Below are 14,773 nucleotides of genomic sequence, written 5' to 3'. Positions count from 1 at the left end.
CAAAGGCAATGCTACTGTCATCATGGATAAAATAGAATACAACAACAAAATTAAAGAATTACTCGACGATGGTAGTTATACAAAAATAAAAAGAGATCCCACCAACAGCCTCGTCACACAAACCAACAAAATAATTTCTGATTCAACCGCATTAATTGATCAATCTAAACAGTTTTCGTTGAAACCTTCTGCTGCCAGGCCACCAAGATTATATGGCTTACCAAAAATACATAAAGTTGATACACCTCTTCGTCCCATAATCTCTACAATCAGCTCCCCCACCTACAAACTAGCTCGTTTTTTGTCTGAAATCCTGCGTCCTTTCACTGGAAAGACCACCTCTGCGGTACAAAATTCTACTCACCTGGTATCGACAATCAAGGGTATTTCCCTGTCCCCAGACGACCTGCTTGTCAGTTTTGATGTAGTTTCCTTATTCACCAAGGTTCCTGTACCTGACACCATTGCAATCATTGAAGACTTGGTTCATCAAGGACTAAACACTGAGGTATCCCCCCTGGTGAGACACTGTTTAACCAATACATACTTCACTTGGAATGGAACTTTCTACAAACAAACTGAGGGCACCCCAATGGGCTCCCCCCTTTCTCCAGTTATAGCTAACATTTTCATGGAGAAATTTGAGACTGACGCCATCCAGACTGCCACTCTGCGCCCATCCTTATGGAAGAGGTACGTGGATGACACTTTTGTCATCTGGCCACATGGCCGGCCTGCTCTAGACCAATTCTTCGACCACATCAATTCCATACACCCAGCCATCAGATTTACCATGGAAGTCGAAATAGATGGCAAGATACCTTTTTTGGATGTCCTAATTAAAAAGAGACCTGATGGTTCAATGAGCCACTCTGTCTACAGGAAAGCTACCCATACGGATGCTTATCTGAAACCGGATTCCCACCACCATCCATCACAGAAGAATTCTCTCATCAAGACCCTGTATTATAGAGCCCAATGCATATCCGAACAGGAACACATAAGCAGTGAACTCAAGCACGTACACCAAGCTCTTAGGGCTAATGGTTACTCCGACTATACAATCCGCAAAGCTATCACTCAAACCATGAAGAAGAACCCTCTTGAGGAGCCTTTCAAAACCATCACTTTACCCTACATTGCTGGGATCACAAAAAAGATCTCCAAAATCTTGAATAAACACAAGATCCAGGTCCGTTTCAACACATTACATAAAATCCGTGATCTGGTTCCGTCTGTAAAAGATGTGATTCCGGACATACAATACCCTGGTGTCTACAAACTAAGTTGCCTCTGTGGTAGTAGTTACATTGGAGAAACCAAACGCCATGTCTCGGACCGCATTCGTGAACACAAAGCAGACCTTAAACACGGTAGGACCAACACCTCGGCCGTAGCAGATTATTGTTCTAATTCAGTAGGCTCACATGCCATTGACTTTTCCAAGACAGAGGTTCTTTGTAAGCCATCTGGCTTCCATGAGAGATTCGTTCATGAGGCTATCCACATATACAAGCACAGAGACAATTTCAACCGAGAAGATGGATTCTATCTTAGCAATCATTGGAAAGATTTGATAAACCATTTCAGTTCTTAATTGATTGTTCACGCTTACATTGGCTTTCAGACAGCATACATTATAAAAAAATTCGTCTCCCCCCTCCTCTTTTCAAAATATAGATGGACTAGTCCTGGGTAAACTGCCAAATCGCTGCGCGTGACGCTAACGTTTTTTATAAATAAATAAATGCGCCGTTTAAAAATTAATTTATGCAAACCAACACACCTGAAGATGACCGTTTGAGTTATGGTCGAAACGTCGTGAGAATGTTTTTTATTGTTTTATATATATTTTATTATTTTGTTGTTTCTCTTCAACGTGACTTTACCGAAAAAACTAAGAATATGCTTCAAATCGCTTTAAACTATTGTCATTGTAGTGCATTTTTAATGTGGCGCTGCACTCTGATGTTGTAGGAAAAACACATTCATTAAAACGTATAATTAATTAAGTAGAAGGTGCTGCCTATATTTATTTAAAGTTGCACATTTTGATGTGACGTGACATTTCTCAAACCCCTCCCCCCTCGTCAAACATCGTCACAAATGTCTGACCCCCCCCCCCAAGTGCATGACATAATTTATGGATGGCCCCTAATATATTAGTACCGATTAACTAAATATGTATTTGTATGTACTGTATATGCTGTACATGAAACAAAAATTTGATTCATTGTTAGATTTATATCTAACTAGCGGTAAGTACCCGGTGGTGCCCGGGTGAAAAAAGCAGACGCACACCTGGACTTACACACAGACATCGACTCACACACATAGAAACACATCGACTTACACGCACACACACAGGCATCGACTTTAGACACACACATATGTAGTTACACACACAAATGGACTCACACACACATAGACTTACACACACATATCGACTCACACATACATACATATGTAGTGGAACAAATAGGCGCATGAGGGTAAATGGTGAGATCGCGTGGGTGCAGGAGAGTATGGGTCATATTGGGACAAACATATGCGATGGTTGGGACAATGATGTCATGATTAGGCCAATTAAGCTATGGAGCAAGAGACGGCTGTGTTTGGCTGGTGTTGTTGTCAGGGCTGAATTGGCGTCTTAAAGTCTGGAGAAGTAACAGGTGCACGGGCACGCGCAGCGTCGTTGGGACGTGGGTTAATTAATTCTAGAGTATAATCTTAGCTCTTTCAGTAAAGTCACGTTGAAGGGAAACAATAAAATAATAATATATATAAAAATTCTCACGACGTTTCGACCATAGCACATGAAACGGTCGTCATCAGGTGTGTCGGTTTGCATTAATTAATGTATTTTTAACGGTGTATTCATTTATTTATTAAAAAAAACGTCAGCGCCACACGCAGCGATTTGGCAGTTTATTTAGAAGGACTAGTCCATCTATGTTCTGAAAAGAGGAGGGGGGAGACGAAAAATTAATGTATGCTGTCTGAAAGCCACTGTAAACGTGAACAATCAATTTAGACCTGAAATGGTTAATCAAATCTTTCCAATGATTGCTAAGCCAGAATCCATCTTCTCGGTTGAAATTTTCTCTGTGCTTGTATATGTGGATAGCCTCATGAACGAATCTCTCATGGTAGCCAGATGGCTTACAAAGAACCTCTGTCTTGGAAAAGTCAATGTCATGTGAGCCTACTGAATTATAACAATGATCTGCCATGGCCGAGGTGTTGGTCCTACCGTGTTTAAGGTCTGCTTTGTGTTCACGAATGCGGTCCGAGACATGGCGTTTGGTTTCTCCAATGTAACTACTACTACTGAGGCAACTTAGTTTGTAGACACCAGGCTACCGTATGTCCGGAATCACATCTTTTTACAGACGGAACCAGATCACGGATTTTATGTAATGTGTTGAAACGACCTGGATCTTGTGTTTATTCAAGATTTTGGAGATCTTTTTTGTGATCCCCGCAATGTAGGGTAAGGTGATGGTTTTGAAAGGCTCCTCAAGAGGGTCCTTCTTCATGGTTTGAGTGATAGCTTTGCGGATTGTATAGTCGGTGTAACCATTAGCATTAAGAGCTTGGTGTACGTGCTTGAGTTCACTGCCTATGTCTTCCTGGTCAGATATGCATTGGGCTCTATGGTACAGAGTCTTGATGAGAGAATTCTTCTGTGATGGATGGTGGTGTGAATCGGGTTTCAGATAAGCAGAGTCACAGCAGTGCCACTTCACTTCCTTCTCCATGATGCTTTTTTTGTGGGCTAAGGAATTTCCGCTTCCAAAAAAACCCCCAAAAATACTATGTAAATAAATATGATAGGCTCAATACATTAACACTATCACGGTTATTTATTGATTATTCATTCGTTAAATATTACCGATCAATGTTGCCAAGCCAATATTCAATTCACCATACCTCACGGCACAGCGAATGTCGTGTCCAGTGACCGAAATCAAAGGAACTATTTCATTCAGCCTCGTTGTCAACCACCTGTTGACAGCTGATGGAAGAGACATCTATATCGGTACTTCTTATGTGACACGTCTGCTTTACGCAACATTTTTTGCTACTCATAACAGCTTGCTAGCAAGATTGCTTTCCTTGCATGTTTCTCAGCGTGGGGATGCTCTTGATTATTTACTTTATAATTCGCGCTCAATTGATACTGTTTAACATATCCTACCTATTCCCTTTGCCCATCTAATATCCAATTCGTAATAACTCATCTAAAATGCCCTGAATCTTATGAACTGTCTCTGCTGTTTGTCTCATTTGCATTGGCTAATTTTCTATATCGTGTATCTTACACGTGCATGTCTTACTTATTTGTATTGTGTAATATGGCTTGATTCGTAACCTCTGTCTGCTCGATTGTAGTGTTTCATTTGTCACGTCTCGTTTTTATGGTCTGTGTATTTTTAAAGGATATTTTCGAAGTAGAAACTACTCAGTCGCACCAAACGAGTTATTGGGAATACAGTAGACTGACACTCTGGGACTGTGGAGCCTAAAAGTTTGGATAAATTACTGCATTAATCTTCTATTAGTGGCTGTCTGGTGTACCATCTCCAAAGGGGGTATGGACAGGGATTGTAAAGTAAAGTTAGGGATGATTCGCAGTAGATTATGTGCTGGTCAGGGAATGAGGACAAGATATTAGGCTGGAAGGTGTACACATCAAACACACTGGTTGGGAACGACTGGTATATCAGATTAATCTAATAAAACAGTTATGGCTTAACTGTTTCACTAAATGCACTACATTTTTCGTCATATTTTTAGGGATTCTGATGACAAACTTTAGTCATAATTAAAATTCATTACCATTTGACTTCCATTGTAGTTGAAGCGGGCTTTTTTTCTTTGCAATTCTATTTCAATTCGTGGATTCAATTTGATACTGTAGGCGGGGTGGCAGAGTTTTAACACTTGTGCCTCACAGTTTAGATGTTCTTTGTTCGATTTCTGACCTGCTCCTGGATGGGTTTCCTATGGGTTCTCTGCCTTTCTTCTTTCACAATTTATTTGTAAATGTTTCTGGTGTGGCCGAACATTCCAATGTTGAAAATGTATCTGCAAAATTACTCAATTGAGATTACACAGAGCAGCTAAATCGTCCCCTACTGTGAAACTTAGAGAGGCCCTTTCGAAAGTGTATCTTGAGAGTCAGTAAGGATTTTCTGGGTACACCAACAGATTATAAATACGCGAAATCCTTACCCAACGAGGAGTTATCGAACGCTTGTTTTAGCCCAACACGCGTTAACTAATGAGGTCTCTTGGGAGGAGCACGAGGGTTATGTTTTGGCTATTCTTGTTTTAACGCTGCTTAAGATGATCATTTTTGCAACTAAAAGTAGTGCCTTTAGAGTGTTGCTCGTTTTGGAACAAATTAAGCTGTATTGAAATCGCTCGAATAAGCAGAGACAGAATGCTCGTTAAGTGAGATACTGCTGTATAGATGTACAAATTGCACAAGAACATACATTCCTGCCAATTTTTTGACACAAAATGCACGCCTGGGGCAAAACAGCAAAAGGCCAAAAACAACATCAAGAGTCCAAGACAACACCATGACAAGTACAAGAGTTATACACCAAAACAACAACAGTCCCAGACAACTCCAAGACAACAGCAACAACAGTCCCTCACCAAGACAACAACAACAATCTCAGATCTCTCCCGGATATGTACAACAACAGTCTCAGAACACACCAAGATAATCACATCCCTCATTGAATTTTACATCTACATTAAAATATTGCTACACGGTGGGTAAGGATCGATGTTACACAACATATTTATAAATGTGGCTGGTGTATCTGGCACTACTAATTTTCTGCTTCAGAATATATTTTTATGGAAGGTTTACGATGTTTGGCGCGGAAACAAGGTTCCATAATGTTGGAAGAACCTTTTTTGATAATACACCACTCATTGATTCACTCCACCTCGTCATCATGAAAAAGAAAGAGAGGTTCAAGTTTGAAAAATATATATGTATGATAGATTAAAAATTCATAATTTCTGTAAATATGCCAAACTATTTACATAAACTATCCTGACGTGAGTGATGCGAAGCGATGCATAATTTAGGCTGTGGCTGGATCACGTGGCCTGTGCAACAGTAGTATAAATGACAGTGTTCTGGTGATAGAAAAGCATGCTCTGGGAAGAGAACCTTAAGGTGAGTGTGTGGGTTACTCCTGACTGGTCTCGTTATGAACAATTCAGGTGGTGTGTGTGGTGGACAGGTGACTCCCAGGTAAGTGCCTCTGAGCTGGCACCCCTTGAGAACCTGCGTGCTTGGTGTGATGTTGGCAAAACAAGATGCTATCGGATTTCTGTGTTTATTTTCACTACAAATCCGTTCTGTAAGGTACTGTCACAAATCAGTGAAAAAACAACGTATAACAGCATCAGCAGCAAGCAACTCCTAAAAATATAAAGATGTGAATTCAATTGACAATCATACAACGTTGGTGTAAATGTTCAGGAAAAAAACTTTACATACAAATGCATTGATGACGTTTGTCTATCTAAAAGTGACGTCGATTGCGCAATACTCGTGCCTCCCCTCTCACTTTGCTCTCTTCCTGTCTCCCTCCTCTCTCTCTCTCTTTGATATCCACACTGCATCACATGAAGAAGAAAAACACGACTCTTGATGTCCTGAGTCAATCGTCCACCCTTTATTTATCCAATGCATGTTTTTTTGTAAGAGTCCAGAACATGGCCATCACAGAGGGAGATACCAATTACGAACGTGTGTCGAAGCCGGTGCACTAAATCCTAAAATGGGGACCCGTCTGGATGCCCTTGGGCTCGCTGACCTACCACAGAGGCAACGATCAGGAGCTGCAGATTAACTGGGAAGGGGAAGAAGAAGGACAAGGGGGAGGAAGGGGAATAATTTATCCAAACTAGACAGGAAACAAAGTAACATAAGCGTGATGTCTGGGCTTATCCTTCTTATTTTCCCCTAGGAGCAACGGTGCCTATTGCAATGTTTCAGTGTCTGGAGTTCATCCCCTTGCCCCGCTCCCTACTTTTCTGGTTATTCACGCAGGGTCAATAAAAATGGGGACCACATTGCCTCTTACTCTTATTATATCCCTGGTAGATCCTGGTTAAGGAGCTGATTCCCGCCAAGGCACGGATAGTTCTGTGCCAGAGTCCCCAAGAGGGGGTTCTTGTTTCCAATTTGCTAGTATTGTCTTTCTTGCTACAATATAGCCGGTTTTCAGTAAGGCATATTGGCGTACCGATAGCCCTTTTGGTTTCATGCCCCGCAAAGTTTAGTCCACTGAGGGGCTTAGCTCTGTGCCAAGTTCCGATTAAAATAATCCGTTAAATTCTCGTAAAATTCTAAAATATCTGGGCACGTCCAGAAGGCATTCAGTTACATCTGTACCGTGCATTGTGGTATCTAGGGCAATTAGGAGAGGAATGTGTGAATTTGAACTAAATTATGTTTAGAGGAAGGGACCTGCGGTCTGCTGTCAGAGCCCAACCATATTTGAGTCCATTTCTGGTGAGGAATGTCCTGTCCCAGCAGCCTTTCCCCCTCAGCTTTCTAGTTTTGGCTCTAACCCGGTCTCAATCTCCTGCACAAACTTTTCATTTCCTTTTTCCACCAGACCATCCAAGATTGGGTGAGTGATGTGGTAAAAGTTTTTGTTTGTAGCTTTGGATCGTGTCCCTGATATTTTGGTAACCTTATTTGGAAGGTCCCCCACCCTTTCCAAGCCTATCTCTCTCCAGCCAGGCCAGTTAGCCCTTGTGCATCCTATTGTTAGTGATTGGTTGCCCCACAGAGGCGATTGTCTACATATGAAGGAGTGGAATGAGATTCACCTGTGGTTGCATTTCCCCAATGTGTTTAAGGAGTGGAATGAGATTCACCTGTGGTTGCATTTCCCCAATGTGTTAGAAACCGTGAATAATGGTTTCAGGACCCGCGATCTATATTTGATAGGAGCTTAGGTAACGGCAGCAAATAACCAGCAGCTCACCGAGCCTTCTCCCAGTTTTTCCATGTCCTATACTTTTTCTTGTTGATCTATTGAATAAAGTTCTGAAAGCGATTGCTTTGTTCTATTTTAGGAAATCTGAAAAGGGTCAGGCCCCGATGTCTCTTAAGTAACGTAAGGGAATGAAAATCTATTTGCGCTAATTTGTGATTCCATATGGATGAGGCTATGCTTGAATCAAACATCTTAAAGAAAGCTTTTTGAATACAGGAGGGGCTATTCGTAGATGTACTGTATAGGTAACCGTGTACAGTACTGTTCACTGCAGGAAGTTAAAATCGTGAGCGGCTGAACCTCACTGTCTATCCACTGGAATCTAGGAACACCACGTGGCCTGGGATACCACGATGGGCCACTTGGGCAATAAGATGGGGACAAGATGGCGCATTGTGTACTTTCATGGCAGCATAATCGCGAGCAGTAAATTTACCATGCATACAGGAATCTCTAGATCAACTGCGAATGGTCGAGCCACAGGGGCACAATCGGCGAACAGTACCTCTATACATTTGGCCAAAATCAGTAAAACCTCGAGGGAAGGATTTGCTGTACTGTGTTGTGTCAACTTTTATTTCAGAGAAGCTGTATTTCTCTTGCAGACAAGGCTCTCTTAACCTCAAACAGTTATTCTTGTAAATTATCTAACCTTGTCACTGTCTGCTCTTCTTTCATTGTCTTTAGCTGTAAGTTAGCCATTACGAGTTAATAATCTGATCCAATGTGTGTGTTTTTTTTAATTTCCCAACATGATGATGTACTGCTTTTTCACCGTTTTTTCGCAATAGTGATATTTGTTATTGAATTGTCGATAACATCTGAGTCGACATGCAAATTTAGAAGTGCATAACTATTACAAATGTGTCAATAAAATGTGGTTTTGAAAGTCAAACTGTGAAAATCACGATGTTTTAAATTCCTTTCATTATTTAAACAAATCTGTATCTTGTAATGTGCAGGAAGAAAGGAGAAAATGCCTTATGCATTGGCCTTACACACCTGTGGAGGACAAGGAGGAACAGCCTTCAGTTTTGATGGGTGGAGAAATGGAGCAACGCTGGAAAAAATCTGGGTGTGGGTTGGAGGGTGGCAGATCAAGTGCGTGAAGGCCTGGCTGACGGACGGAAGGACTGCACAGTACGGCAGTCCCTCGGGATCTCACAAAGAGTTTGTGTTCCAGCCCGGGGAGCTGTTTTCGTCCCTCTCACTGTGGGGGAATGGGGCTGGCTCACGCCTGGGCGCCTTCAAGTTCAGGACAACCAAAGGCAGGGAATTCTTCGTGAAGATGACAGACTGGGGCCTAAAGACCGAGTACCCAGTCGACGTCCGCTCTGGAATCTGCCTTGGAATTCAGGGCAAAGGCGGTTCAGACATCGACAGCATGGGCTTCCTCTTCATCAATTCGGTTAAAAGTTCAGAATTCATCAACGTGACATACCCTACACTGCACAGGGAGCTTCCAAAAGTCCAGATGGAAGAGATCAAATCACTCAGTTACAAGAACACTGGTTCTGTCCCCCAAACCTATAAAATTGAAACCTCCAAGACCGTGACCAAAACCTCCTCCTGGTCGATCACAAACAAGCTGGAGGCAACCGTGAGCATCAGCGTCTCAGCCGGCGTTCCGGATGTCGTGGAGGTTGAATATGGCTTTAGTTTTACCGTTAGCACCGAGAGTACGCACGCCGTGGAGAATTCAGAATCGAAAACCGAGCTCCTCTCATTCGACGTCACGGTTCCTCCACGCAAGACCACTGCGATCGACATCAATATCGGTCGCGCGGAAATCGACCTCCCGTACAAGGGTACGGTGCGCATCTCCTTATTGAACGGCGCCACCTACGACATCCCTATGGAGGGTGTCTACAAGGGCCTCGCCTACACCAAGGCGACTGTAGTAACAAACGAAAAGTGAAACGGCATCGGAAAAGCACGCAGGTGCTGCGCTTTACTAGCTGCATGCTGCATTCAACGCTGCCTATCTTTCTTTAATAGTTTATTGAACCCTGCGGTATAAAATATGATGCAATACATATGCCATTTGGGAGAGTTCAGTTGGTGCAATTAAGGAACCTTTGAATCGGTGAAAAAATAATTAACACGGAGATGCAGTTATTTCAACGAATTTTTCTCGCACATACCGCATGTAATTGAGTCTGTTCGCTCAGAAATCACAATGGAATGATCATAATCTGTCTTTATCCCGGAGGAATCCGACGATAAATTAATCTCTTTTTTACAGATGTCCAGTATGGGCGAGTCAGCAAGTTACAACAACAAACAATACACAACACGATAGGAGGAAAAAGTAGATCAATGGTAAGCCAGTAGCTAAAACTTATATAAAGAAATAAGAATAAAGTATATAAGTACAAATAGCATAAGTACATTTAAACGTCAGTTTTGCCATTTACTTACGTGAGAATGAGCCCCAACTAGCAAAAGCAAATGGAAATAAACTTCCTGCAGTGGTTTGGGCAATGTAACAAGACAATACACACTGGCATAGGCATCGTTCATCGGTAGAGTGCAAATCTGGAGGGGTTCAAAACATCAAAGTACAAGTTGGATGAACGACATAAATGACTGGAAGGAGGTGAAAGAGGTGATGCTTTATGGGCTTCAGAAATTAGAAGGTGAAGAGTGAAAACCCAAATGAAGCACACAGCTAAGGACATTCTCCACGGCAAATCATACAAACATATATCTTGACAATACAGTTTCTGCATGCTGCCACGAACAGAATAATCGATGGACTTGACCAACATTTCCACTAAAATTATAGAGAGAAGACATCCACGTGTGAATGATACCAAACAAAACGATGACGGAAAGATAAAGATTCCTCAAACAATCAACCAATCTTCATTTGTGTTGGGACACCTATTTTCAGAAACGCTCATATTTGTTTTCCATTTCACACTACAATGAATATACAAATAATGATAACTGGCCTCGAATGACCAACAATTTCTCCAAAGGTGACACCAGAAAATTAAAGAACTTCTCTTGTAGTACTATCATTTCCATCAGCACCACCATCTGGATTAATGCATTTAGATTACAATTGCATGCTCTTTAATTATAGGGAATTGCATGCAACTAGTCAGTTGCATGTTATGCAATGCTTTGGGCTTGTGATGCAAAATAAAATATCTTTAAAAATTCATTGGATTGTCTTTGCATTCAGTGTCATGATTATCACATCCACAACCCCTTTTAGCCAGCATCAATGAAAACCTTTGTTCGAATCCAGGCATTCGCCGGTAATGAAACTGCACAGTCAAGTGTGGTGAGTTGATGGTCTCAACCCGGTCACGAATGACTGCACGAAGATAACCCCTTCCATCACAGTTATCAAAACGTAAGCTATTATGTGTGCAGATAACACGTAGCAGAAGTGAGATCTTGGTTTTTAGATATAATTTCAATCGCGCATGATAAACCTATATTCTCGATTCTCGCAAGAGAGATATGGCCACATCGCTCAGAGGTCTGAGTGCTGACCTAATTTCGAATCCAGAACCTTAGCAGTGCCAGCTCATCAATCAAACCTCCAAATGTGTGTGTGTGTGTTAGTCCATGTGTGTGTTAGTCCATATGTGTGTGTAAGTTCATATGTGTGTATGTAAGTCAATGTGTTTGTGTTTGAGTCGAGTTGTCTGTGTGTTTGAGTCCATATGTGTGCGTGTAGGTCCATACGTGTGTTTAAGTCCATATGTGTGTCTGTATTTTTCTCATCCACCCACTCACCCACCCACTCACCCACCCACTCACCTACCCACTCACTCACCCACCCACCTTTGCTTCCTAACGACTGCTACTGGGAGCCCCAAACCAAACCCCACCCCCCACCCCCGGGAAATCAGAGCCCTCCCCAGCCCCACCCCGCCACAAAAGAGCCTCACTGCTACCCCCACCTAACAAAATGGAATGGGTTACGTCGCTTGCACCAGCCTGCCCAAGCCCCTCGACTCACTAAATTTCGGTAATATTATAGTCTGTCCGGTGGATCTGTTGTTACATTTATGCCTTTGGAAATAATAACTGTTTGATTGTCTTTTTATATGAATACCGTTGCATGTAATCAATCGCCTGTGATAATGTGCTGACCATTTCAAGCATAATGATCGTTCATATTATAAAGTATAAGCTTTTGTGTAGCATAGCATTTGCATGCCCTGACTCTCTCTCTCACTAACAGCAATCGCTTTATGCGGGGTGCATGTGTTATCAAAGTGAAATCGTACAGTCGTTGATGATACTGTCTTGATACCGTATGGATACCGTGTTGAAGTTCCGAGATTGAGAGTTCACATACATATTATAGTTAAGGTTTAATTAGAAAATAAATTGATTAATACAGAAGTGGTCGTGTGATTCTTTCCAGAAATGTTTACATAAGATCTGCATCCTGCGACGAGATAGGAACACGGGAACCTAAACTATAAACACACCAATACACACTCATTAAACTAAAGCGAACGATATGAACATGGGACCTAAAATATGAACACTCGGGGAGTGCTAAAGCGAGAATCATTGTATTATGCTGATCAATAATACGAAGTTAGACAACGAGGCCGAATTGACACTAGCGTAACTGCACACGATTGATTGCGTTATCCTGATTGATAACCCCACCTCGTCAACGAGGCGGGGCCTGATTATCATAAAGGCTATCATTAACACAACCACACCCACTCGTATCAATTAATACGATTACCTCTCTAATTAGCATAGTTACACGCATAATTACACGAATTAGCATAATTTCGGATTAATTATGCAAATTTCGAATTTCATTTAATTTTAATTATTTTCATCAATTTTCACACGCCCACATATACAACACAGCCAAACACTCTAGAGACGTGTTTCAACAGGCCCATAGAGACCCAAACATACACACAGAGACCCATACCCAAAGACTCATACTCATAGAGACCCACATAGACCAACAGAGACCCATACTCATAGAGTCCCACACAGAAATATAGAAACCCATACACATAGAGACCCATAAAGACCTACAGAAACCCATACTCATAGAGACCCATACAGACCCACAGAGACCCATACTCATAGAGACCTGTACACACCCACAGATACCCATACTCATAGAGACCCATCCAGTCCCACAGAGATCCATACTCATAGAGACACACACAGACATAGAGAGACCCATACTCATAGAGACCCACACAGACATAGAGAGACCCAAACTAAACCTAAGCTATGTTTTAATTTACTAGTTGTAAGGCCCCACTCTGTGCCACTGTGCAGCTCTTTTGTCACAGATGCGACCTGGCCATTACAAATTATAGCTCAACGAAGTGGGCTGATATCATCATCATCACGGGGAATTGTTACAGCAGCGGTCAAATACTCTAAACGCTTGGTGATGTTGATTCTGAACGTGGAGGGAAAAACCGGAGGACCTGGAGAAAAATCCACGTGACCACCACGGGGAGAGAGAGACCCAAACTCCAAATATACAGCAGGTGTCGGGGTGGGGATCGAACCCACGACCCCTGTATACCAGACGAGGTAGTTAACATATCCTACCAACCGCGGCCTACCATCAACCTGCTACCTCCATCTGGAAGGAGGAGGTGGCAGAGTCACAGTAGATGGACGGAGCCAGCACGTTGACCCTACGATCAACCGTGGCCGGGCTGCCTCTTCGGTACGAGTGTCCACCTCGCCCCGGATCTTCTTCGCTGAGGGTACCGTGACCCCACCACCACCGCTACCACCACCTCCCTCCAGATGGACTGAGCCACCGCATTGACCCCGCGATCAGCAGTTGCTGGACTGCCTCCACGCCAGCTAACCGAGCGCCCCGACGAGATGGCGCGACCACCGCGCTCGCTCCGCTCACCGGCTTGATGTCCGCGTGGACAATGCCAAGCCCCTTGGCGTACAACAGGAAGTCGAGGATGGCCCTGGTGTACTCCCTCAACCGCCTCACTCAGATTCGCCCGATGCTCCCTTTGCTTATGACGCCGTAGAGGCTCTTCCTGGCACCACAACGACAACGACAATGACGTTAAAACCCTTTTCCCGTTCCGATGACGTCCACGACCCAGACTCCAAACCGACTGTGCCACTTGGTTAGTTTTGGGGGGTGGGGTCATGAAACGCCTCGTCGCTCCGCGGTATTCATCCACGGCCTCGCCGTGCCGCAATAGCGCCGAGGGAACTAATGCGCACAGAACATTGCCGCGTGTGGAATATTTTATGATAATTATTTCATTATTATGATTTTATTATAATTTCACCATGATTATGTTATTATTACAATTTCTATTTTATTATTTCATTACTATCATTTTATTACTATCATATCACAATTTAATAATAAATGTATTATTTTTAATGATTACCTTATTATCAACATTTCTTAAATTTAAAGTTTGTTGCATGTTGGCAAGTATGCTAAACATTTCGAACAGACACACATTCACAAATTTCCCTTTTATATATACATAGATTCTCATGAAAAAATCGAATGTGTGATTTATGGGGAGCGTTTCCGTGAGTCGCGTCTTCCGCAACCCGGGGGACTTCCTGCGTCTGCTTTGTCGCCACGGTGTTCTGTGGTTATCGATAATGCAGCGGTTCTCCGCGCTCAGCTGCTTGACCCACGGGGCCACGTGGGCGCGTGCTGCTCCACTTCCCAGAGCTTTGGAGACTCGGTTGCCAAACAAATTGTGATTGTA

At 42.7% G+C, this 14,773-nt stretch overlaps 1 protein-coding gene across 1 annotated transcript; it reads left to right on the top strand.

Moving 5' to 3' along the window:
* The first annotated feature begins 8,992 nt into the window (after positions 1-8,992).
* LOC142908057 (aerolysin-like protein) lies at positions 8,993-11,217 on the top strand. Its single transcript, XM_076058226.1, has one exon. The coding sequence runs from the start codon at positions 9,022-9,024 to the stop codon at positions 9,961-9,963; it is 942 nt and encodes a 313-aa protein (XP_075914341.1). The 5' UTR covers positions 8,993-9,021; the 3' UTR covers positions 9,964-11,217.
* Positions 11,218-14,773: the final 3,556 nt, after the last annotated feature.

Source organism: Petromyzon marinus, assembly GCF_048934315.1.
Source record: "Petromyzon marinus isolate PM22_M1 ecotype Great Lakes invasive population chromosome 68 unlocalized genomic scaffold, UKy_Petmar_22M1.pri1.0 chr68_unloc.1, whole genome shotgun sequence".
NCBI classification, from domain to species: domain Eukaryota; kingdom Metazoa; phylum Chordata; class Hyperoartia; order Petromyzontiformes; family Petromyzontidae; genus Petromyzon; species Petromyzon marinus.
Note: the sequence above shows the minus strand (reverse complement) of the source record. Positions and strands in the feature narration are given on the sequence as shown.